Source organism: Saccopteryx leptura, chromosome 6 (genome assembly GCF_036850995.1).
Source record: "Saccopteryx leptura isolate mSacLep1 chromosome 6, mSacLep1_pri_phased_curated, whole genome shotgun sequence".
NCBI lineage: Eukaryota > Metazoa > Chordata > Mammalia > Chiroptera > Emballonuridae > Saccopteryx > Saccopteryx leptura.
In genome coordinates this window covers 115,542,926-115,567,971 of record NC_089508.1, presented here as the reverse complement: position 1 = coordinate 115,567,971, position 25,046 = coordinate 115,542,926, and the positions used below count along the sequence as shown (strand labels likewise).

The 25,046-nt window shown below is 39.5% G+C and overlaps 1 protein-coding gene across 3 annotated transcripts in view; it reads right to left on the bottom strand.

Annotated features, from left to right (window-relative positions):
* MIS18BP1 (MIS18 binding protein 1) overlaps nt 1-25,046 on the bottom strand; it is a 66,336-nt gene that overhangs the window by 5,228 nt on the left and 36,062 nt on the right. For all 3 annotated transcript variants that reach the window (XM_066342804.1, XM_066342805.1, XM_066342807.1), the window contains exons 11-14: nt 22,714-23,461; nt 14,074-14,249; nt 13,131-13,288; nt 8,311-8,456 (exon numbers count right to left, since the gene is read on the bottom strand). In XM_066342804.1, coding sequence (XP_066198901.1) covers nt 8,311-8,456; nt 13,131-13,288; nt 14,074-14,249; nt 22,714-23,461 — 1,228 coding nt within the window. The remainder of the gene's footprint in view (nt 1-8,310; nt 8,457-13,130; nt 13,289-14,073; nt 14,250-22,713; nt 23,462-25,046) is intronic.

Below are 25,046 nucleotides of genomic sequence, written 5' to 3'. Positions count from 1 at the left end.
AACTGTGCTGCGTCTTCAGTGCACAAGCCTTTTATTTCTACATAGTTACATCTTCCTTAGGTTCCCCATGCCAACTCTGAAGTTTCTTCATTTCTTTTACCTTATCTCTTTTCCCTCTCATTCTTAGCAAATAGGCTTGACTCAAAATTTACAAATGAGAACTAAAGCCAAACAGGATGGTTGTTTTCTTTTTCCCTTACAATTCCTAGTCTTTTTTTTTCTTTTTTTTTTTACAGTAAATACCCAGCTGAACACCAGTCCTAATTCTTTCTCTTGGCTCCAAGATCCTAAATGGTTGATTATCCTTTATTTTATGACTGAGAGAAACCTTAAAGATAGGACATGCAGAAATTTCTAAGTGTGTGATTGTATTAAAATATAATGTGTATCACAAACATTGTTGCATATTACCCAAAGCAATATACAGATTTAATGCAGCCTCCATCAAGATCCCAATGACATTTTAAAATGAAATAGAACAAAATATCATCAGATTTGTATGGAACCACAGAAACTCCCAAACAGCCAAAGCAAGCCTGAGAAAAAAAGCCAGAGGTATCACATTACCTAACTTCTAATTATACTATAAAGCTATGGTAATCAAAACAACATGGTATTGGCAGAAAAACAGACTCACAGTCTAATGCAGTGGTAGTCAACCTGGTCCCTACTGCCCAGTAGTGGGCATTCCAGCTTTCATGGTGGATGGTAACAGAGCAACCACAGTATAAATAAAAAGGTGGACTTAACTATAGTAAGTTGTTTTATAAAGATTTATTCTGGGCCCTGGCCGGTTGGCTCAGTGGTAGAGCGTCGGCCTGGCATGTGGTAGTCCCAGGTTCGATTCCCAGCCGGGGCACAAAGGAGAAGCGCCCATCTGCTTCTCCACCCCTCCCCCTCTCCTTCCTCTCTGTCTCTCTCTTCCCCTCCCGTAGCCAAGGCTCCATTGGAGCAAAGTTGGCCCGGGCACTGAGGATGGCTCTGTGGCCTCTGCCTCAGGCGCTGGAATGGCTCTGGTTGTGGAAGAGCGACGCCCCCTGGTGGGTGTGCTGGGTGGATCCCGGTTGGGCGCATGTGGGATGGGAGTCTGTCTGACTGCCTCTCCGTTTCCAACTTCAGAAAAATACACACACACAAAAAGATTTATTCTGCCAAACTTAGCGAAAATCTGACATAAAGTACTTGGTAAGTAATTATTATTATATGCTTTAACTTGCTGTAACTCTGCTTTATAAATTTTATAAAATAAAGTTACTTCCCTACTTTATAAATCACCATTACTGTGGAACCGGTGGGCAGTTAGAAAATTTTACTACTAACAGATACAAAAGTGGGCAGTAGGTATAAAAAGGTTGACTAACCCTGATCTAATGGAACAGAATTGAGAGTCCAGAAATAAAATCACATGTATACGGGCAAATAATTTTTGACAAAGGATCCAAAAACAGAAATGGAGAAAAGAAAGCCTCTTCAAGAAATGGTGCTGGGAATATAGGAGAGCCACATGCAAGAGAATGAAACTGACTACAGTTTGTCCCCATGTACAAAAATTAATTACAAATGCATCAAAGACCTAAATATAAGACCCAAAACAATAAATCACAAAGAAGAAAACAGGTACTAAACTTATGGACTTTGGTTATAGAGAGCATTTTATGAATTTAACCACAAAGGCAAGGGAAGTGAAAGCAAAAATAAATGAATGGAACTATATCAAACTAAAAATGCCTCTGCACAATAAAAGAAACCACTGACAAAAAGAAAAGGGAAGTGAATAGAAGATATACTGCTAAATAAAATTAGGGGATATTTCAAAATAAATATGAAGTGATAAAATATCCCCTAATTTTTGTGAGCAGTGTATTTGCAAACAATAGCTCTGACAAGCAGTTAATATAAAAAAAATATAAAGAACAATTCAACACCAACCAAACAAGCCAATTAAAAAAATGGGGCAAAGCCCTGGCTGGACAGTTCTGTTGGTTAGAGCATCGTCTCAAAGCACAGGGGCTGCCAGTTCAATCCCCAGTCGGGGCACATACATAACACCTTGATGTTCCTGTCTGTCTGTCTCTCAAATCAATAAAAGTTAAACATTAAAAAAAAGAAGAGATTTAAATAAAATGGGGAGAGGACCTGAACATACACTTCTCCCAAGAAAACATATAAATGGTCAACAGATATATGAAAAGATGCTCATCTTCATTAGCTATTAGGGAAATGTAAATTAAAACCACAATGAGATGCCACTTCACACCTGTTATATTGGCTGTTATCAACAAATCAAGTAATAAGTGTTGGAGAAGTTGTGGAGATACAGGAAACTTCATTCACTGTGGGTAGAAATGTAAACTCGTACAGCCACTATGGACAACAGAAAGAAGGTTCCTTAAAAAAATAATAGAACTACTGCCTGACCAGGTGGTGGCGCAGTGGATAGAGCGTCAGACTGGGATGCGGAGGACCCAGGTTCGAGACCCCGAGGTTGCCAGCTTGAGCGCAGGCTCATCTGGCTTAAGCAAAAAGCTCACCAGCTTGGACCCAAGGTCGCTGGCTTGAGCAAGAGGTTACTGGGTCTGCTGAAGGCCCGCAGTCAAGGCACATTTGAGAGAGCAATCAATGAACAACTAAGGTGTCGTTATGAAAAACTGATGATTGATGCCTCTCATCTCTCTCCGTTCCTGTCTGTCTGTCCCTACCTATCCCTCTCTCTGACTCTGTCCCTGTAAAAAAAAAATAAAAAAAAAAAAAAAATAATAGAACTATCATATGACCCAGCAATCTCTCCTGGGTATCTAGTCAAAGATGTTGAAAACATTTATTTGCAAAGATATTTACACCCCCATGTTCATCACAGCATTATTTATTGTGGCCAAGACACAGAAACAACCAAAACGTCTTTCGATAGAGGATTAGATAAAGATGTGGTTCATATACACAATGGGATAGTACTCAGGCATAAATAAAGATGAAATACTGCCATTGCGACACCATGGATGGACCTTGAGAATAATATGCTAAGAAACTAAGAACCATATGATTTCACTCCTATGTTGAATATAAAACTGGAACTCAGACACGGACAACAGTATGGTGGTTACCAGCGGGAAAGGGGGAGGGGCGTATTTAAGGGGAAAGGGAGCCAAATCTACGGAGATGGAAGATTATTTGATTTTGGGTGGTGAGCATAAAATCATGTATCATGGAAATATATAAACTTCAAGCCTATATAATTTTATTAACCAACATCACCCTAATAAAATAAATTAAAAATAAAAATGAAGACTGAAAATAAAAAGATATAATGTGCATTAAATGTGTGAATAAGCCTAGCCAGTTGTTCAGGATCAGCATCTCATGAGTTTGTTGTCCTGTACAGGGATCACTTCTGAAATAATAAAAAACTTTCATTATTTAAAACTTATAAAAAAGGAAGTGAACTAGAGCTGGTGCAAATCAAGAGATAGTGAAGGAGACCTAGGAAGTTCATTTTTTTTTTTTAAATAAGGAAAGTTTTAGTAAATATATTCATTATATGAAAAAAAAATCCTATTTCCTTAATTTTAAAAGTAGTAGTAGTAATAATAATAATAATAAAATTCCCACCACAATCCACATCAGTGTAATTCTACAATTTAGAGATAATAGCTGGTGATGGTTTTGGTCAAGAAATTTCCTTTCTCTTATGAATGTTATGTAAATTGGGATGATAATGTATGTAGATTTCTTAGCTTTTAAAAACTTCTTATGCAGTGACCATTATTTTTCTGGCATCAAAAATGCTTGAAAGCATGATTTCTAATTGCTACATATTGTATTATATGGACAAAGCCTAATTTCTTAACCTTTCTTGTTACTGGACAATTCCAATTTTCAGTATTATACTTTGTTATGAACATCTTTGCTCATACAAATGTATATATGTACTTTGTGCTAATTTCTTATTTTTTTAGAACTAATTAAAATCAAGGGCCAAAGGAATAAATTTTAGACTTATTAAAAAAATTTTTTTTTAAGATTTTATTCATTTTTAGAGAGAGGAAGGGGGGATGAGGGGAAAAAAAGAGAAGGGGGAGGAACAGGAACCATCAACTTCCATGTGCCTTGACTGGGCAAGCCACAGGTCTCAAACCAGTGACCTCAGTGTTCCAGGTAGATACTTTATCCACTGCGCCACCACAGGCCAGGCAAATTTTAACGTTTTTGATTTGGCTTTTAAAGTGCTTACCAAAAACTTTGACCAAATTTATACTCTCAATATACTTTCACCTGCACCAAATACTAAATAAAAAATAATCTGTGGGCCCTGGCCGGTTGGCTCAGTGGTTGAGCGTCGGCCTGGCGTGCAGAGGTCCCGGGTTCGATTCCCGGCCAGGGCACACAGGGGAAGCGCCCATCTGCTTCTCCACCCCTCCCCCTCTCCTTCCTCTCTGTCTCTCTCTTCCCCTCCCGCAGCTGAGGCTCCATTGGAGCAAAGATGGCCCTGGCGCTGGGGATGGCTCCTTGGCCCATGCCCCAGGCGCTCGAGTGGCTCTGGTCGGGACAGAGCTACGCCCCAGAGGGGCAGAGCATCGCCCCCTGGTAGGCGTGCCGGGTGGATCCCGGTCGGGCGCATGCAGGAGTCTGTCTGACTGTCTCTCCCCATTTCCGGCTTCAGAAAAATACAAAAAAAAAAATAAAAAAAATCTGTGGATTGTTAGGGAAAAATTATGTTTTTCCAAATAAATGCAAATTAAAATTCCACCAGGCTTCATGAGAATACTGAATACTGCTTTTGGAGTCATCATTATCTGGCTTCTGTCTCTCACACCCCATGGAAATTGTTCTTACTAGATCAGCACTGTTCTGCTTAAACGCCAAATGCAAGTCTATTTTTAGGCCTCCTTATCACCTTCTGTCTTTTCTCTGTATTTCACTGTTGGCCACTCCTATTTTCCTTAATTTTATTTCTATTTCAAATAGTTCATGTATTCATATAGTTCAAAATTGAGTGTCTCCGAAGATTTCTTAGTTCCTCTCCTTAGGGATCATCACTATTTTCAGTTTCTGATGTATCCTTTCAGAGACATTTAATTAAAGAAATTATGTATAAGTATATACATGTACACATTCACATATCACACCTATCTATATACTGAAATGGCAACACATAGTTCACTGTATGTAACTTTATTCACTTACTATACTATGGATTTTACCATTAAGTACATAAACTTCATTTTTTTATAGCCATATTAATGTACCAGAAGTTATCTAATTAGTCCCTATTGATGGACATTTAAACTGATTTCAGTCTTTTGCTATCATAAACAGTAATACAATGATAAGTTGAACATTTGCAATTCTAGAAGTAAGATTACTAGGTTCAAGAGCCCTGCATTTATAAGCTTGATATATATATTAACAAAATTCTGCAGGCAGAGAATTAACTAATTTACCTTCTTGCTAGTAATTCATAAGAGTGGCTTTCCTAAATTGTAGGGGTGCTGTATCCGGGAAATTAGCCTTTATCCTGTGATGAGTTATACATATTCTTTTCCAAAACTATTATTTGTCTTTTTAAAAAATTTATTGGGATATTATTGGTTAATAAGATTATGCAGATTTCACATGTACATTATAATACATCATCTGTATATCGCATTGTGCATTTATCTCCCAAAGTTTAGTCTCTTCCCATCACCATAAATTTGACCCCCTCTTCCCCTCTGGTAACCACCATACTGTTGTCTGACTGAGGTTTTTGGTTTTGTTCATATATTGCTTTCTGTTTTATATCCCACATATGAGAGAAATGATTCTCCTCCTTTTCTACCTGACTTATTTTGCCAAGCCTGTAGTGAAGGTCCATCCACACTGATGCACACATGGCAGTGCTTCATCTTTTCTATGGCTGAGCAGTAATTCATTGTATGTATGTGCCACAGATTCTTTATCCAGTCTTCCATCAAAGAATCCTTGGACTATTTCCATGTCCTGGCTACTGGCAATAATGCTGCAGTGAATATACGGGTACATATATCTTTAAGAATACTTTCAGCCCTGGCCGGTTGGCTCAGCGGTAGAGCGTCGGCCTAGCGTGCGGAGGACCCGGGTTCGATTCCCGGCCAGGGCACACAGGAGAAGCGCCCATTTGCTTCTCCACCCCTCCGCCGCACTTTCCTCTCTGTCTCTTTCTTCCCCTCCCGCAGCCAAGGCTCCATTGGAGCAAAGATGGCCCGGGCGCTGGGGATGGCTCTGTGGCCTCTGCCCCAGGCGCTAGAGTGGCTCTGGTCGCAATATGGCAACGCCCAGGATGGGCAGAGCATCGCCCCCTGGTGGGCAGAGCATCGCCCCGTGGTGGGCGTGCCGGGTGGATCCCGGTCGGGCGCATGCGGGAGTCTGTCTGACTGTCTCTCCCCGTTTCCCGCTTCATAAAAATTAAAAAAAAAAAAAAAAAAAAAGAATACTTTCAAATTTTGAGGTTAGATATCATAAATAGTGATTGCTGGGTAATGTGGTAGTTCTGTTCTTAATTTTGTCAGAAAATTGTACACGGTTTTCCATAATGGCTGTACAAATTAACATTCCCACCATTACATTCCCACGGGGTTCCTTTTTCTTTATATCCTGTTGGAGACTGCAAACTGACAGGGTCCTTGGGGTTTAGTTTTTTGAGGGACTGACGAGTAGGGGACAGGCAGTAAGAGGACAGTCTGTCCAACTCCCCCCCCCCCCCAGCAGGGTCAAACTTTTTATAAAAACTGCCCATTTTTGCAGTGCTGGTCAACCTGGTCCCTACCGCGCAACTAAAGGCCCCCTCCCCCATTGGCCCACCATGACAGCTGGAACACCCACTAGTGGGCGGTAGGGACCAGGTTGACCAGCACTGCAAAAGTGGGTGGTTTTTATAAAAAGTTTGACGACCCCTGTAAGGTTAAGTTTCCCCACACCTCCACGTTAGCTCTGGGGCTGGAGTGTTTCTACTGTCCCATCTCCACTTGTTTAAGTTACTAGCGGTAATTTACATGCCCTTCCATCCTCTCACCCTTTGTTCTGGTGTTGGTTGATTTCAGTTATGCATGGTGGGGGGTTTCCTGTTTACGCCTTCAATGGCTTCCTGTTTATGCCTTAAGAGAATTCCTGTTCACACCTCAGATGTGTGACTTTTTTTTTTCTTTCCAAAGTTAGAAGCGGGAGGCAGTCAGACAGACTCCTGCATGTGCCCAACTGGGACCCACCTGGCATGCCGACTAGGGGGCGATGCTCTGCCCATCTGGGGCGTTGCTCCGTTGTGGCCAGAGCCATTCTAGTGCCTGAGGCGAAGGCCACAGAGCCATCCTCAGCGCCCAGGCCAACATTGCTCCAGTGGAGCCTTGGCTGTGGTAGAGGAAGAGAGAGATAGAGAGGAAGGAGAGGGGGAGGGGTGGAGAAGCAGATGGGTGCTTCTCCTGTGTGCTTTGACCAGGAATCGAACCCGGGACTTCCACATGCCAGGCCAATGCTCTACCGCTGAGCCAACTGGCAAGGGCCAGATAGATGTGTGACTTTGTATCTGAGACTTCCTTATTTGCATTCGGCTCTGCCCTATAAATAAAGCAGTTTTGGGGTGGAGACTCGCTCTTTCAAGCTAAGGGCCTTGCAGAGACCTCCCAATTCCATCCTTTTTTCTCTCTAAATTTATTTATTCATTCCGCACCATTCTCACACAGGACATGGACAATATCCTCTCCAACATTTGTTACTTGTTAATCTTTTGATTCTTTATGATTGCTTGGTACCCAATGAAAAAAATTTTGATATAGTTGACTAGATTCTTTTATTTATTCATTTTAGAGAGGAGGGGAGAGAGAGAGAGAGAGAGAGAGAGAGAGAGAGAGAGAGGCGAGACAGAGAGAGAAAAGGGGTGGAGGAGCTGGAAGCATCAACTCCCATATGTGCCTTGACCAGGCAAGCCACCACAGGTCAGGCCTGACTAGATTCTTTTGTTAGTGGATTCTAGGTTTTGCATCATAGTTAGAAAGACCTTCAGTAATCTAAAATTATAAAATAATTCTCAAGGTTACTTTAGGTAATATTTTATAGTTTAATATTTTGATATGTAATACTATGACCCAATTGGAATTTATCCTGATACAAAGTTTGAGCTATGTCCCGACATTATTGAATAACACCTCTATTTATTGAAATTGTTCATCTTTGACTTCTAGGAACTACGCTTGATTTTTAAAAAATAATGATGCCTTTTTTCATTATTGACATCTACTCTACAACTCATGATATGTTAAACGCTAATGCAGAGAATTACAGTATCATATACAAAAATATTACCTGTTTACAGAGGCTAGCATTCCAGGACTAAAATGCTGACACTGAGGAGTTTTTGCCAATGGAAAGATAACCGATGATGGAGTTGTTGGATTTCTGTCCATATTTGGCATAATATCCTCTTCTTGACTGCAGTGGAAACTTGGCAACTAGAAAACAAATATTCAGTTTTTTGTATCCCTAAAAATAAAATTTCTTATTATTGTAAAAGATTTTTGGTGGGCTTTTTTTATGCCTTATAATTTTCTGAGATAATGAAAATAGTAGGCAGAGTAGAGAGCCTTGTCCTCTAAAAAACTCAGTTTCTGTTGTGTAAAATGTAGACAGTGACATCTGTTACAAAAAGTTGGGTAGAGCAGGGATCTGTAAAAAAGTCAGATAGTAAGTATTTTGGCTTTGTGGTTCTTACATTCTTTGTCCCTATTATGTTACTGCTACTGTAGCTTAGAATCAGTTACAGCCAACATGTAAACACTGGGCATGTCTGTGTTCGAATAAAATTTTGCTTACGAAAAAAGGTGGTATGTTCCATTTTGCCCCTGGGCCAGTTTGCTGACCTCTGTGTAGATAATACAAAAAAGAACATGTTATTCTCCTGACCACGTGGAGGTGTAGTGGACAGAGCATCCAACTGGCAGAGGACCTAGGTTTTAAATCCCAAGGTTGCCAGCTTGAGTGTGGGTGGGCTCACGAGACTGAGAGCGGGGTTGATGGCTTGAGCGTGGGATTATAAACATGATCTCATAGTCGCTGGTGTGAGACCAAAGGTCGCTGACTTGAATCCCAAGGTCACTGGCTTGAGCAAGGAGTCACTTGCTCTGCTGTAGGCCCCGGTCAAGGCACATGTGAAAAAGCAATCAATGAACAACTAAGGTTCTAGAACGAAAAATTGATGCTTCTCATCTCTTTCCCTTCCTGTCTGTCCCTCTCTCTGACTCTGTCTCTGTCACAAAAAAAAAAAAAATTCCCACCAAAAAAACCCTCCTGTAATTCATTTACTGTTATGTTTGATACTTAATAGGAGCTCAAGCAGTATTAAACTTTTTTGTGTATATATGCCCAATTAACAATTCAATCCTTTAAAAAAATTTTTAATTCATTTTTAGAGAGAGGTGAGAGAGAGAGAGAAGAGAGAGAAAGAGGAGGGAGGCCTGAACAGGCAACTTTTTTGTGTATATATGCCCAATTAACAATTCAATCCTTTAAAAAAATTTTTAATTCATTTTTAGAGAGAGGCGAGAGAGAGAGAGAGAGAGAGAGAAAGAGGAGGGAGGCCTGAACAGGCAGTGGTGCAGTGGATAGAGCATCAGGCTAGGATGTGGAGGACCCAGGTTTGAAACCTCGAAGTTGCCGGCTTGAGTGTGGGATCATCCAGCTCAAGCGTGGGTTCACAGACATGAACCCATGGTTGCTGGTGTGAGGCCAAAGGTCACTGGCTTGAGCAAGAGTTCACTCACTCTGCTGTAGCTCCCCTGGTCAAGGCACATATGAGAAAGCAATCAGTGAACTGAAGGAGCTGCAACAAAAAAATTGATACTTGATGCTTCTCATTTCTCTTCATTTCTGCCTGTCTGTTCCTATCTGTCCCTGTCACAAAAATTAAAAAAAAAAAAGAAAAAAAAAAAGAGGGAGAAGCAGGAAGGATCAATGCATGGCAGTTACTGTGTTACCCCATGTACAGTATAAGACACACCCCTTTTCAAAAAATTGGGGTCTAAAATTGGATGAGTCTTATCCAGTGTTTGTAAATATATTTACTTGCATTTACTGCTTTTTCGAGCTTGTTTTTGCGCTCATTGTTGAAGACAGTGATTCGTCACCAGACACAGAAGAGGACAAGCTAATGGATGGGAGTTTGACAGTGATGAGGAGTTGTATGAATTTTATGATGAATAAAACTTGAGTTCAATAACTTTTGTGTAATACTTTTCTTTTTTCAAATTTTGGGCCCCCAAATTAAGATGCATCTTATACATGAGAGCGTCTGATACATGGGAAATACTGTACTTCCTGTATATGCTTTGACCAGGCAAGCCCAGGGTTTCGAACTGGTGACCTCAGCATTCCAGATCGACGCTTTATCCACTACACCACCACTCATCAGGCCAATTCAATCCTTAATTATGATTTTATTTACCTTTACAGTAAAACCTTAGAGAAAGTGGACTTCTGCCACAGAAAATGAACTAGTTTATTACTATCTATTTTATTATTTTTGGGTTTGAAATGTTGAGACCATTGCATTTAGGCCAACATAGAACCTGAAATGGAGGTGGAATAATGGTAATAAGCCTAAAAGACCATGGCTGTTGTGCAGAGAACACAGTAAGAGCTGCAGGTGGCTCCTTAAAACAGCTCCCCTTTATTACCTGTGTAAGAAAGGGGGCCCAGATAATATTACTAAGTTTTGAAAGCATTGTGTAGTTTTCTAAAATTGGAAATGATTTAACATTAAGAAATGAGTAAAAAAAAAAAGAAATGAGTAGATGGAAAAAGGACCCTTAGATCTAGCTCACTAAAAAACTTTCAATTATAATTATACTTAATGGTCCAGCTGTCTAGATCCACCTATTTTCACATTAATCTTAATATTCTTAATAACATTTATACTTACGTTCTAGGAACAGTCCCATATTTGCATTTAATATTTGTGTTGTATTTCACTATGTTTATGAAGAACATCCTTAGTAGATATATGGATTCCAGTTTTTTGCTGTAAAGATTGTTGGAAAATGGCTAAGAGATTGAACTGCAGCCTTGAGACAAGACTTTGGTGTGGACTTTGGATCGCCAAGTCCTGCGGAGGCAGAACGCTGCTTCTGCAAGCACTACTATGACTGTCTATAGCAGGGGTCCCCAAACTACGGTCCCCGGGCCACATGCGGCCCCCTGAGGCCATTTATCCGGCCCCCACCGCACTTCTGGAAGGGTACCTCTTTCATTGGTGGTGAGAGGAGCATAGTTCCCATTGAAATATTGGTCAGTTTGTTGATTTAAATTTACTTGTTCTTTATTTTAAATATTGTATTTGTTCCTGTTTTGTTTTTTTACTTTAAAATAAGATATGTGCAGTGTGCATAGGAATTTGTTCATAGTTTTTTTTTATAGTCCGGCCCTCCAACGGTCTGAGAGACAGTGAACTGGCCCCCTGTGTAAAAAGTTTGGGGACCCTTGGTCTATAGGAAGCAGCTCATCCCTATGGCCATTTCCCTACATGCCTGGGGGGCATTGGTTGCTCATCTTTCTCTGCACCTGAATCCATTGTAGACTGATTTGACCCAGGCTCTGCTAATTTGCCTGATGAGCAGTAAATACGATGAGGCTACAGAGATCTGGACTCTCAGTCCTAGATGCTGGGAGTCCCCCTGTACCCATCTTTCTCTGTATGTTGTGTCTTGTGTATGTTTTTCTTAAGTCTTGCAGCACCTTCCTTTTGTGCACGGCTGAGCTGGTCTCGGCAAAACATACACTTGCAATGAATATCACTGTGAAGATTTGGGCTTCCTTTCAATTTCCTAGAATAAACTTCCATGAGCAGAAGTGATCTTTATGGCTGTCCTGCATTGCCATAATGCTTTCTGACAGGTAAGATTCAACTCTGCATTCACTGATGTATCAACATATCCACTGGTTTTTTTAGTGGATATTTTAACTCACTTTTTAAAATAATTCTGTACTTTAGAAGGTATATTTACATATCATTTACTTTGTTTTCCTTTGATCACAGGTAAAATTACTAGTTCATGCAGCCTTTTGAAATTTTCTTGCCCACATCTTTATATTCCAATAAAATTGGAATTATTCATATAATAAGTAATATTGGCTTTATTTGTTGCAAATATATATTTTTAAATATTTATTCATTTTAGAGGCAAGAAAGAATGGTATGGGGGGAGGAACAGGAACCATCAACTGGTAGTTGCTTCCCATATGTGCCTTGACCAGGTAAACCCAAGGTTTAGAACTGGTGACCTCAGCATTCCAGGTCAATGCTTCTACTGTGTGCTACCATAGGTTAGGCTTTGTCGCAAATATTTTATCCTAATTAGGAAGTTTTTAGTTATGTGATTTTTCATGCTACAAAAATTATTTTAGGCATTCAAATCTGTCAATCTTGTGCTGTCACTTAATCCCTTCCCAGAATTTAACATTCGGTATATAATGTTATTCTTTTTCTTTTCTTTGTTTTTTAAATGACAGAGACAGAGAGAGGGACAGATAAGAACAGACAGGAAGGGAGAGAGATGAGAAGCATCAATTCTTCATTGCGGCACCTTAGTTGTTCATTGACTGCTTTCTCATTATGTGCCTTGACGAGGATGGGGGGGTGAGGGGGGCTCCAGCAGAACGAGTGACCTACTCAAGCCAGAGACTATGGGGTCATGTCTATGATCCCATGCTCAAGTCAGTGACCCCACACTCAAGCTGGCAACTTTGGGGTTTTGAACTGGGTCATCTGTGTCCCAGTCTAGCACTCTGTCCACTGAACCACCGCCTGGTCAGGCAATAATCTTATTCTTTAAAAAAAAAAAAAATGTTTTGCCTCTTTGCATATGAAATTTTAAATATATATGTTTGGCCTATTTCTGGGTTTTCTATTTGGTTTTACAACCATTACCTGTGAACCCCATTAAAAGATAAGACTCTGGACACAGAGTCTCATAGCACCTACTGGGAGACTTGCTTATTTCCTACACCTGAGTCATGTCTGTGGAGACTAGTAATCCCTGGTCTAAATATTAGAGACGAACACTAACAATATATAAAAATATTTAAAAGCCAAGAGAAAAAAACCAGTGAGTTCATGCATTCCACACTCCTACCTGTACTCGGTTCTGAAGAGGAGTGGCACTGAAAAAATCATCATGGTCCTCTTTCGGCAGCTGCTCCAGGAAGTCCCTCATCTGCCGCTTCCTCCTAAGAGTTCCCACCTTGGCGGTTATTTTAACAGTTTGCTCCTTAGCCGTATCACCTCTCTTGCCTTATGAGTCAGCAAAACATTTTGGTAAGAATTTGGTCATCTAGAGTAACTTGTGTAAAATTAACAAACTTCATAAAGTCTAAATTGTGTATTCATATTACACAAACTCAGCCTCTGTTATTAATGTTTATAGGTTTCCTATATAACAAATGATCCTTTCTACACTGGGATCTCTGCAATATGATGAGCCCGCAAGATACTCATGAAGAAAATCTGTACATATAAGACTAGGCAGGGTATGGTTGAAGAGGTCTTTATCTTGTAAAAAAGGTTACCTCCCATAGTCCTCTTACTGAAGCCTAAAGTATTACTTATGGCTAACCTATCAACATCATTGATTAAGGACAGGGATACTGGATTCTCCCTAAAGCTTAGAATAAGACTTCTCTGGCATGAACCTTGGGCAAAAAAATTAATTTTTTTTGTTCCTGGGGGCCATGAAAATTAAATTTATTCTGAGTTTTCTTTGGAATTACTAGGGAACCCTACCCAAGTGGCTTCAAATTAAATTAGACCCTTAGAACAATAATCTAGATACTGAAAATTCTGGATCCAACAGCAGGATTTCCTAGAACAAATTCAAAGCACAAGGCTGCTAAAGCTAATATTGATGGAATTAACTAGGTAAGATTTCAAAATGAAACAGATGATCTCTAGAGTTCTTCCTAGCTTTGAAATTGTAAGAAAACATCTATAATAAGACACATTTGGATAAATTTATATCTAGTGAGTGATTAGAAATTGATATTGAGAACTGGAAAAATTATTTACTATACAAAGCATACCAGTGTTTTGGCCTTTGGAATTAACGAGCTTTTCCTTAGTGACATGTTTCTCAGATCCATTGCCTTGGGGATTTTCCGTGTATTTCCTCTGGCATTCTTCAGCAGATCGAGAGCCTACAACCATAGCTACATCTGACCAGAAACCAGGTTTGTGCTTAGGGAGAGATGCAAAAGCACTATGGAAGACCAAAACCGGTTAAAGAATAAGAAATTCAAATTAAAATAACCTCCTAAATACATACCATTAAATCAAGAAGATTTACTGAGCTAAAGGAATTTTGCCAAAATCATTCTAGATAACTATTTGGGAAGAAAATACTATTCTCTATACTCAAGAACTTACCTTAGTGCTTAAAATATGAAGAGGTAATTTAACATATATAATAGATGCATTCTATTTGGTTCTAATCTACTTAACCTAAAAAATTATCCTGTCTAGCCCTGGCCGGTTGGCTCAGCGGTAGAGTGTCGGCCTGGCGTGCGGGGGACCCAGGTTCGATTCCTGGCCAGGGCACATAGGAGAAGCACCCATTTGCTCCCCCCCCCCCCCCGTCTCTCTCTTCCCCTCCCGCAGCCAAGGCTCCATTGGAGCGGAGATGGCCCGGGCGCTGGGGATGGCTCCTTGGCCTCTGTCACAGGCGCTAGAGTGGCTCTGGTTGCGGCAGAGCGACACCCGGGAGGGGCAGAGCATTGCCCCCTGGTGGGCGTGCCGGGTGGATCCCGGTCGGGCGCATGCGGGAGTCTGTCTGACTGTCTCTCCCCGTTTCCAGCTTCAGGAAAAAAAAAAAAAATTATCCTGTCTAAAGACATTTTTTCCTAACTCCAACTAATCAATGATTTGATATTTTGGGTGACTCTAGCATGATTACGTTTTCTACACTATTAGGACTAAATATATTGGAAGATGAGCTCTTAGTTCATATATATTCCAGGTTATAAACTCTTATTAAAAAGTGTTACGCTTGCTTTCCTTACAGTATTATAGTTTATAGAACAGAGTATTTTAAATATAATACTTTAAGAGAATAAAAATTAGAATCATAAATAAAACTAAGTCAATATAAGGTAGTTCTCCAATTTAATAATTAAGTCACATTCTAAAATTTGTTTATAAATGATTTAGAACCATGTACACATTATTACTCTACCACCACTCTCCCAGAACAAAGTGTATTTATTTTTGTTAGGCTGACAATTTAGCCAGTAAAGAGCTAATTAACTCACCAGTTCACCTATGCAACGATATACTGATAATTTAAAAAAAAATTGTTAAAGACTTTATTTATTCATTTTAGAGGGGACAGAGAGAAGAGGGGAGGAGCAGGAAGCATCAACTTGCATATGTGCCTTGACTGGGCAGGCCAAGGGTTTTGAACCGGCGAGCTCAGCGTTCCAGGCCGATGCTTTATCCACTGTGCCACCATAGGTCAGGCATATACTGATAAATATTTAACAACTAGCTCTCCGGGTAAAAAAATCCTTCTTTGCAGTGTTTGTAAATTTCCATATTGTAAATAGTCCTAATGTGGCTGCTTTCAAGCTACTAACATGATGTCACTGAATAAGGAATAAGAAATATGCCATGGTACACAATTATAGAGGATTTCCACCATACAGATACAATACACGTAAAGAACCTTAAGGGTATATGTAATATAAAGTACTAAAATAATTAGGAACTGATGAGTTTAGAGTATTATTTTGTTTTGTTTTGTTTTGTATTTTTCTGAAGCTGGAAACGGGGAAGCAGTCACAGACTCCCGCATGTGCCCGACCGGGACCCACCCGGCATGCCCACCAGGGGGCGATGCTCTGCCCATCTTGGGGCGTCACTCTGCTGCAATCAGAGCCATTCTAGCGCCTGAGGCAGAGGCCACAGAGCCATCCTCAGCGCCCGGTGGAGCCTTGGCTGTGGGAGGGGAAGAGAGAAACAGAGAAGGAGGGGGGGAGGGGGGGAGAAGCAGACAGGCACCCCTCCTGTGTGCCCTGGCTGGGAATCGAACCCGGGACTCCTGCACGCCAGGCCGATGCTCTACCACCGAGCCAACCGGCCAGGGTGAGTATTATTTTGTTTTTAATAAATTTAATTTTTGGCCTGACTTGTGGTGGCACAGTAGATAAAGCGTTGACCTGGAATGCTGAGGTCGCTGGTTTGAAACCCTGGCTTGCCCGGTCAAGCCACATAAGGGAGTTGGTGCTTCCTGCTCCTCCCACCCTTTTTTTTTTCTCTCTCTTTCTCTCTTTCCAAATGAATAAATAAAAGTCTAAATAAAGAAATAAAAACTCTTTAAAAAACAATAAAAAATTAATTTTCAATGACTATAAATCAATTTGTAGGATTCCTTACAATTTAAGAAATCAGCTCTTGTGAACAGGTATTAGCTAACTACAAAATACCATTCATTCAATGCATAAAAGGAGAAATATTTATGGAAATTAAACACTGTTAATGATCTACTTTTTTACATAATTATTCACTCCACGTATTCTAAGATGGAACATTAAAAGAGATTTGGGAGCTCAAGCTTCCTTATTTGTGCACACAGATAATTTTAAAGTCTAGAAGAGCCTAAAAGGACTTTTTTGTTATTATAAAAATACTTAATAAGAAAATACTTTAATAAGAAATTGGTCTGTAATTAACATGTTTCCTCCAAGATAATTTTTGAAATGGCAAACTTAATAATGACACTCCAGACCTATTGAAAACTAACTTCACTATTCTTAACAGAAAAACCAAAATACTTCATATAACCTGCACTGTTCCTTGTCCAGTCTCATCCTGTGTTCTTTCCTCACTTTCTCAACTCTAGTAATGCTGGATTTCTTTCAGTATATTTTCTAAGTATGCTTTTCCTTTCTACATACTTTTACATACTGTTCTATTTAAAATGTACTTGTTATGAATTTTGGGCTTAAATAATTCTTGTGTATCCTTTAGATCTTACTTCTAGTGTCTGCCTGAGCTAACTTAAATTTCTCTGATGTATATGCTCATGAATTTCTTACAATGATTACCCTGTAGAAGTATAAGGACGCATACAAAGTCGTTAGTTGCAACCAAGAATCACTTGAGCTTAGAGCAAAAGTGCAAGGAAGCAAATAAGCAAACAAGAAAAATAAAAGATTCAGAGACTACACCTGAAGATTTCAGTTTAGTAGGTCTGAGGTGGCAACACTTTGCATTTTTGAGAGAGAAGCATTATATCAGAGAGGGTGGTGGAAATAGATGATAAGGAAAGTTTATAAGGAGGTGACATGAGATAAAACTTGGTGGATAAAAAATATAACAGGTAAAAATGAGACAATTGGCAAAGAAATGAAGATGAGGAAACAACACAAACGGTGAAGGAATGACAAATAGTTCATATTTATAGTCTGGTAAATTTCAGAGGCAGGTGCAGGTCAGAGTTCTGAAAACAATCCCTAGGGCTCCTACCCTTTTGTTGTCATCCACTGCTCTACCTGCCAGTCCCTGAAGCCTTCTTTCTCGTTGTCTCTTCCAAGGTTTCATATAAATGGACACAGCACCTAACCTTTTGGGCTGGCTGTGTGTGTGTGTGTGTGTGTGTGTGTGACAAAGACAGAGAGGGGGACAGATAGGAAAAGACAGACAGGAAGGGAGAGAGATGAGAAGCATCAATTCTTCATTCAGAACCTTAGTTGTTCATTGACTGCTTTCTTATATAGGCCTTGACCAGAGGGGGGAGCTACAGCAGAGCGAGTGACCCCCTGCTCAAGCGAGCAACTTTGGGCTCAAGCCAGTGACCATGGGGTCATGTCTACAATCCCATGCTTAAGCTGCCAAGCCGGAAACTCAAGACGGTGACCTCAGGTTTTCAAGCCTGGGATCTCTGTGTCCCAGTCCAATGCTCTATCTATCCACCGTGCAAACGCCTGCTCATGCTGGGCTGGCTGTTTTTCACTCAGCATAATGCCTTTGAAAGTCATTCAAGTTATCAACTTATTGATAGTTCTTCCATTTTATTACTCCGTAGTTCATACATCAAGAATGTATAATTAATTTATGCATAAAGTACCATGGAAATCAGGAAGAGAAATGAGCTCAGTAAAACCAAACTGCCCCACAGTTATGAACTTCTGGGCTTACACTGCAAATTTTGATATATTTTCACTTTTGTTCAGTTCAAAATATTTCTCTTAAAACTTCCTCTTTGTGCCTGACCAGTGGTGGGGCAGTGGATAAAAAATTAACTTTTAATTTTTAAAAAGATTTTTATTTATTCATTTTTAGAGAGACGAGAGACAGAGAGAGAGAAGGGGGAGGAGCAGGAAGCATCAACTCCCATAAGTGCTTTGACTAGGCAAGCCCAGGGTTTCAAAATGGCGACCTCAGCATTCCAGGTAGACGCTTTATCCACTGCGCAACCACAGGCCAGGCCAAGCATTGACCTTTGATGCTACCTATGGTTGGTGGCTTGAGCCCAAGCTTGGTGGCTTGAGCAAGGGGTCACTGACTCAGCTGGAGCCCCCCCCCCCCCCCCAGTTAAGGCACATATGAGAAGCAATCAATGAATAATTAAAAGTGGCACAAGTTGCTGCTTTTCTCTTCCTCACAAAATAAAACAATAAAAAAAAAAACTAAAAAAAAAAAAAAAAATCTTCCTCTTACACCTGTGGATTTTTACAGTGTTATTTAATGTTCTACCACTTGGAAAGTTTCAAGTTATCTTTTACTGATTTGTAGTTTAATTCAGTTATGGTTAGAGAACACCCTTTGTATAACTTCAACAAATTCTTAATTCAGAAGAGGGGAGATAAGAGTTCTGCATGCACCCCGACCAGGATCCACCTGGCAACCCTGTCTGGGGTGGATGCTTGACTCAACCAACCTATGTTTAGCACCTGAGGTTGATGTGCTTGGAGCAGCTGAGCTATTCTCAATGCCTAGGCCGCCCAATGCTCTTTATCAGTCAAGCCACTGGCTGTGAGAGGGGGAGAGAGAGAGAGAAGAGGGAGAGGAAAGGGAAGAGAATCAGATGGTTGCTTCTCTTGTGTGCCCTGACCAAGAATCAAACCCAGGATGTCCATAGGCTGGGCCAACACTCTATCCACTGAGCAAACCGACCAGGGCCAGCAATTTTAAATTTAAGGTTTCATGAACTAGTAAACATGATCTATCTTGATGAATGAGCCACCTTCCCTTGGAAATAACATTACCCTCTCATTATTGGATAGACTGTTCCATAAATACCTATTCAGTATGTGGTTGATGATATTGTTCAGCTTTTTTTCCTTTTTTTGAGAGGCAGGGCGGCAGAGACAGACTCCCTCAACAGTCCCAACCAGGATCCACCTGGCAAGCCCCCTACCAGGTGATGCTTTGCCTGTCTGGGCCGCTGTTCCATTGCTCAGTAACCAAGCTACTTTAGCACCTGAGGTGAGGCCATGGAGCCATATTCAGTGCCCAGGACCAAGTTTGCTGGAACCACTGGAGCCATGACTGTGAAAGGGGAAGACAGAGAGAGAGATTGGGGGAGGGGGGAGTGTGGAGAAGCAGATGGTTGCTTCACCTGTATGCCCTGACCAGGTACCACACTTGGGACTGCCATATGCTGGGCCGACGCTCTACTGCTGAGCCAACCGGCCAGGGACTTGTTCAGCTTTTCTATAAACATAATAATTCTCTATTAGTTCTATCTATTACCAAAAGAGCATTGAATTCTCTCACAATAACTGTGGATTTGCTTTTCTTTTCAGTTCTGCCCTTTCCTTAGTTGTCAGATTGAATCATGTATTTTGAGATTTTGTTGTTAGGTGCATACACATTTAGGATAGTTATGTCTTCCTGGTGAATCGACACTTACACCATTTTGTAAAGTACTTCTTTGTTCCTAATAATTTTCTTCTTACTGAGCTCTTTCACAGGTATTAGAATAACTACTCCGGATTTCTCAGGGGTGAGGCCCAAAATTCATAAAACTTTACAGCTCCTCCCTCTCTGAAATTTTTGGTTCCTTAGGGTTCCTGTTTTTGGTTCTCTGCAGAAAGCTGGGGGCTTTAGTTACCTAGCTTTAATGCTCACTTCTTACAATCGCATCTTTCTCCAGTGCCAAGCAAGATGGAAAGGAAGAACATAACACAATTTGCCCCATCCTCTTGAGACTTCTACTTCTGACTGAAGAGGAAGGTTTCCCACTTTCAGAGTTTTAGGTATGTGTGGGTCCCCTATGCTGCTGTGATTTTCATCCCTAGAAGACTGCATGAGCATGGGATACAGACCAGTGGTGGTGCAGTGGATAAAGTGTCAACTGGAACTCTGAGATCCCTGGTTGGAAATCCTGGGCTTGCCTGGTCAAGGGACATATGGGAGTTGATGCTTCCTGATCCTCCCCTCCTTTCTCTCTCTCTCTCTGCTCTCTAAAATGATTTGAAAGAAAGAAAGAAAGAAAGAAAGAAAGAAAGAAAGAAAGAAAGAAAGAAAGAAAGAAAGAAAGAAAGAAAGAAGAAAGAAAGAAAGAGAAAGAAAGAAAGAAAGAAAAAGAGAAAATGGGAGAAAAAGAGAACGGGGGCACTTCCTCTACTGTCTGAGTGTTAGTAGTCCCTCCTTCCTGCTCCTCAAGCCAGAACTTCAGGGCTTCTCTTAGCTTTGTCGTGCCCCAGTGCCCTCTTCAAGGTGTTAAGACAGCCTTGACTTTAGCTTGGAGGATACCAGAGGAAAGACCACAAATTCAAAAGTTTGGTACTACTTAAATTTTAGTTTTCCCCAAATGACCTCCTATTTACCTTACTGAGTCAACAAAAACCGCTGTACGCATTCTGTCCAGGTTTTATAGCTTCATGTAGAGGTGAACGAGTGGAGTGTACTTAACTCACTGCACTGGGAACTGAAATTTCTGCTGTTCCAGCATTAAAAGTCTCCTCAGATGAACTAAGTACAGAGCGAAGGTTAAGAACCTTTATGAAAAGGAAGTGATGGGGGATACAGCTGGAAGGAATTGAGGTCAATATATGCTATCAGTTCCATGCATGGAAGAAGAATAGATCGTTTGAAGGTAAGAATGCAATAAAGGTTTTTGATCTGTCAGAACCACAAGTGCACATTAAGACTAATCTGAAGAAGTCTAAAACAGATTACACAGATAAGAACAAAATACAAATACAAGGCTACTTTTATAGTTCAGGCAAAAGGCATTAAAGATCTGAAAAAGATTAGTCGTAAGATAAAGGGTGCAGATGGAATGACCCTGTGGAAGAATCTACAGCTCCTTGGGAACTAATTAAATTTAAAAAATCAATGATAGTTTAAACTTCGTTGACTGAAAGAATTACATTTTCAGAAACAGGAATGTCAAGTCAGGTGTAGAGGTGGGGAAATAAGTTTGGTTTTGATATATTTAGAGATGCAGGTGAAACTTATGTAGAGATTTCCAGAAGGCAAAGGAAATACAAACCTGAATACAAGAATTCAGGACCAAAAGGTTCAGATCTGAAAATCCGTATACAAAGAAGGAAGTTAAAACTTTGGGAGGAAAAGATCACTAAGAAGTTCACTATAGTAAGAAAGCAGCTAATCCACAAACTTTGGAGAGTAAGAACGGAGGTTACGTTCTCTGCCTTAAGAAAGAGAAGGAACATTTAGGCAACTGAAAAAGGAAGAGTGTAGTCGCACAGAGATGCCTTAAGAAGAACATTTCACGAAGGCAGATTTGAAAATGAATTTCCCATGTATAAGGTTCAGGAGTACACAAAGAAGTGGAACACTGAATGTGACATGTTTCTGTTACCCTTCTTTCTCTTCTTCTCTCTCTACTAGAGCATTTCCATCTGCAAACCACCATATGGCATGAGTCGGTCACTGTACAAATTAAGCAAGCAACCAAAAATGTCTTCCCTTATCTTCACACTGTCTTCTATTATCTATGCATTTTCCTGTTCCCCATCATTGCCAAATTTCTTGCACTGTCCACCTAAGTTGTCTTTATTCTCCCATTCACTCTTCATTGGTCAACAATGATCTGGCTTTTAATACTACTAGACAACTGTTATTGCTGTCAAGTCTATGTAGCCAAATCCAGTTCTCATCAGCAGCACTAAGTATAAAGCCTAAAATAATCACCTAATTTTTGAGACTATTTTCTTCTCTATAAATGATGTTGGGGACTATTAAATAATCTCTAAGTTTGAAAGTTTTATAATGGTAAATTTAATTATAAAATACTTAAAATGTGAACCTGTGAGAGAGTAGCATTTGTGTTGAAATTTTCTCCAGCTTTACTGATTGATGTACAATTGACAAGTTATGTATATTTTAAATCTACATGTGATCATTTCCTATACATATAATATACATTGTGAATTAATCACCACAATCATTAACATATCCATCCCCTCACCTTTCTTTAGTGGATGGGTGAGCTGGGGAAGAAGTGGATTTGAAATATTAAATGGAAATGAAAAGGAAAAGGAAAGCTTTCATTTTCCTCCTATCTAGGCTGCATAAATGGCCACAAAGTACCACCTAGTTGGCAGTTACCTACATTTTCCTTCCACCCTCTGTATAAATTATAATTTCTCCTCATGTGTTTTTCAATGATTAGAAATCATTAAATCAGTCCCTCATTGGAGTCCTTTATGGCCACTGCAGATATTTCAGAGTCAAATCTAACAACTACTTACCAATGAAGCATCTGTAATTCCTTCTCATTCCATTCCTCATCCTGAATTAAACCAGGTAAACATTCTAAGGAATGTTTCATTGTCTTATCAGATCCCACTGGATTAATAACTGGAAACTCATTCCTAATACCCGATTTCTGAAGATTTTTTTTAGTAGAATACCTAGCTTTCTTTTTCTTGATATGAAATTTAGTTTCACTTTCTTCAGTTTCAATTTTATTTTCTGTTTCACTCTCATCAGCAGACAAATCTAAGGAATGATGCTTGTAAAATGGCATAGTTTCTTGATTTGCAGTTTTCTTCAATTTTGATGACAACCTTGTATTTTTCTTAAAGTCAGAGTTGACTGTTTCTTTCCTTTTAGAAACAGGTATGTTTATTTTCGGGTTGACAGTGAGTATATCACGTTCAATGCAATCTTCCTTGTTTTCACTTTTATGACCCACACCACACTCAAGTGCATTTCTGAATGTCTTCCTGGGCTTACTGATGGGAGGTGCAGTTTCATTTAACTCTGATTCAGTTTCTTTTTGATGCTTTGGCACTATGAAATCTGTTACTGCTTTAATGGAAGCAGGGGACACATTATACTTCATGCAGTTTTGCTCAATCACATTTTTAGATTTAAGTCGTGTTACTTTAACATAAGCTCCCTTGTGACGAGCAGCCATATATTTTCTTTCTTTGTTTGAGAAAGGTGATTCCCTTGAGATGATATCAACGGATACATTCAAATCTTCGGTTAGCTCTTTAATTTCATAAGACAAAACCAAAAGATCAAAACCTCAAATCAGCTACAAACAAAATATAGAAACAGTATTTTCACAAATAAATTATACTGTTTTTTCCTACAAACTCCACTGTCCACACTACTGTAATATTAATCTTCCTGAAGCACTGGTCTATTGAGATCACTGCCCCTTCAATTATAAACATGTTATTTTTTTAATTGAGTTTATCAGGGTGACATTGGTTCTCAAAATCTATACAGATTTCAAGTGCATAACTCAATAAAACATCATCTGCACAGTGCACTGTGTCCAGCAACCCATGCAAAGTCTCCTTCCGTCCCTCCCCTCCCCACCCCCACCCTTTAGCCCACCTCTACCTCTGGCTATCACCACACTGTTGTCTGTATTTATGTGTTATATGTACAAGTAAACATGCTATTTTTTATACCAACTTGTCTGTGACTTCTGATAGTCTACTTAGTGCACATATAAGCTCCTCTACCTGGCCTCGATATATTTCTAATCTCTCACTATACTCACACCTGAATTATATATATATACATGTCTGTGGGACTGCTGTTTTTCAAATATTTTTAATCCTTAACCTTCACTCATTTACAAACCAAATCACTACTTGCTTTGATTCTTTTCTCTAACTTATCCTAGTACACAAATTGTTCTGATTCCCTCTACTGAATGAAAGCTCTTTCAAATTTCCACAATACTTTTAAATAATGCTATGTTTTACCATGTGCCCTGCACACAATTACAGGGCTTATCTTATCTTTTAGCTAGACTGAAAAAAAACAACCACTTAATAATTTTGTCTTTATTTTTGGCTGGTTCAGTCTCTTTCATGTATACAGTAGATGTTAAATAAATATTTGTTAAATCAACTCTTTATGGCTAAACAATTTAGGAGACATAAGAAAACCACTAGGGTTGCTAAGACCTTACTAGGGATATGAAGTAGAAGTTGTGTTAGGCTGAGAAGGAATCAGGAGAACATGGAACTCCACACTCCATTTGTATGGCCTCATTCTCAGCCCTCATTGGTAGCCATAAAGACAATTTCGAGGAATCCTCAAAACCGCTATGCACCACCATGGAATAACAACCAAAATAGAACTTGTAAGTCTTTACTATACCATGTCACTAGTTAAAGAAGCAAATTAGAATAAAATTCTCAAATCTGAAACTTAAGAAACCAGAAGGCAAAATAATTTAATTTCTAACTTTAAATCATTCAATTGTAATTATAGATACAAACTGTAAATTATCATTAAAGTGACATGCTGCCAACAACCTACACATATTATATGACATTTTAAAGATAAATGACAAAAAGAAAAGAAGCTTCTATCAAGAAAGTGTCTATGAGACTTCTCAGTGGAATAATGTTATAAGTCAAGTGTTTACTTCTAATTGCTCATATAGGTATGATTAAAATGTTCAATGGGTACATTTAAAAATTTTAAACTTTCTAATTTTGAGCAAAACATTTCTATTAACTTCATTAAATAACCTGAATAAAAATTCAGCCTATCCTGGATACTTTTACTTAAGTCACATGAACTTGGTAATCTAAGTATTATTTCCTTC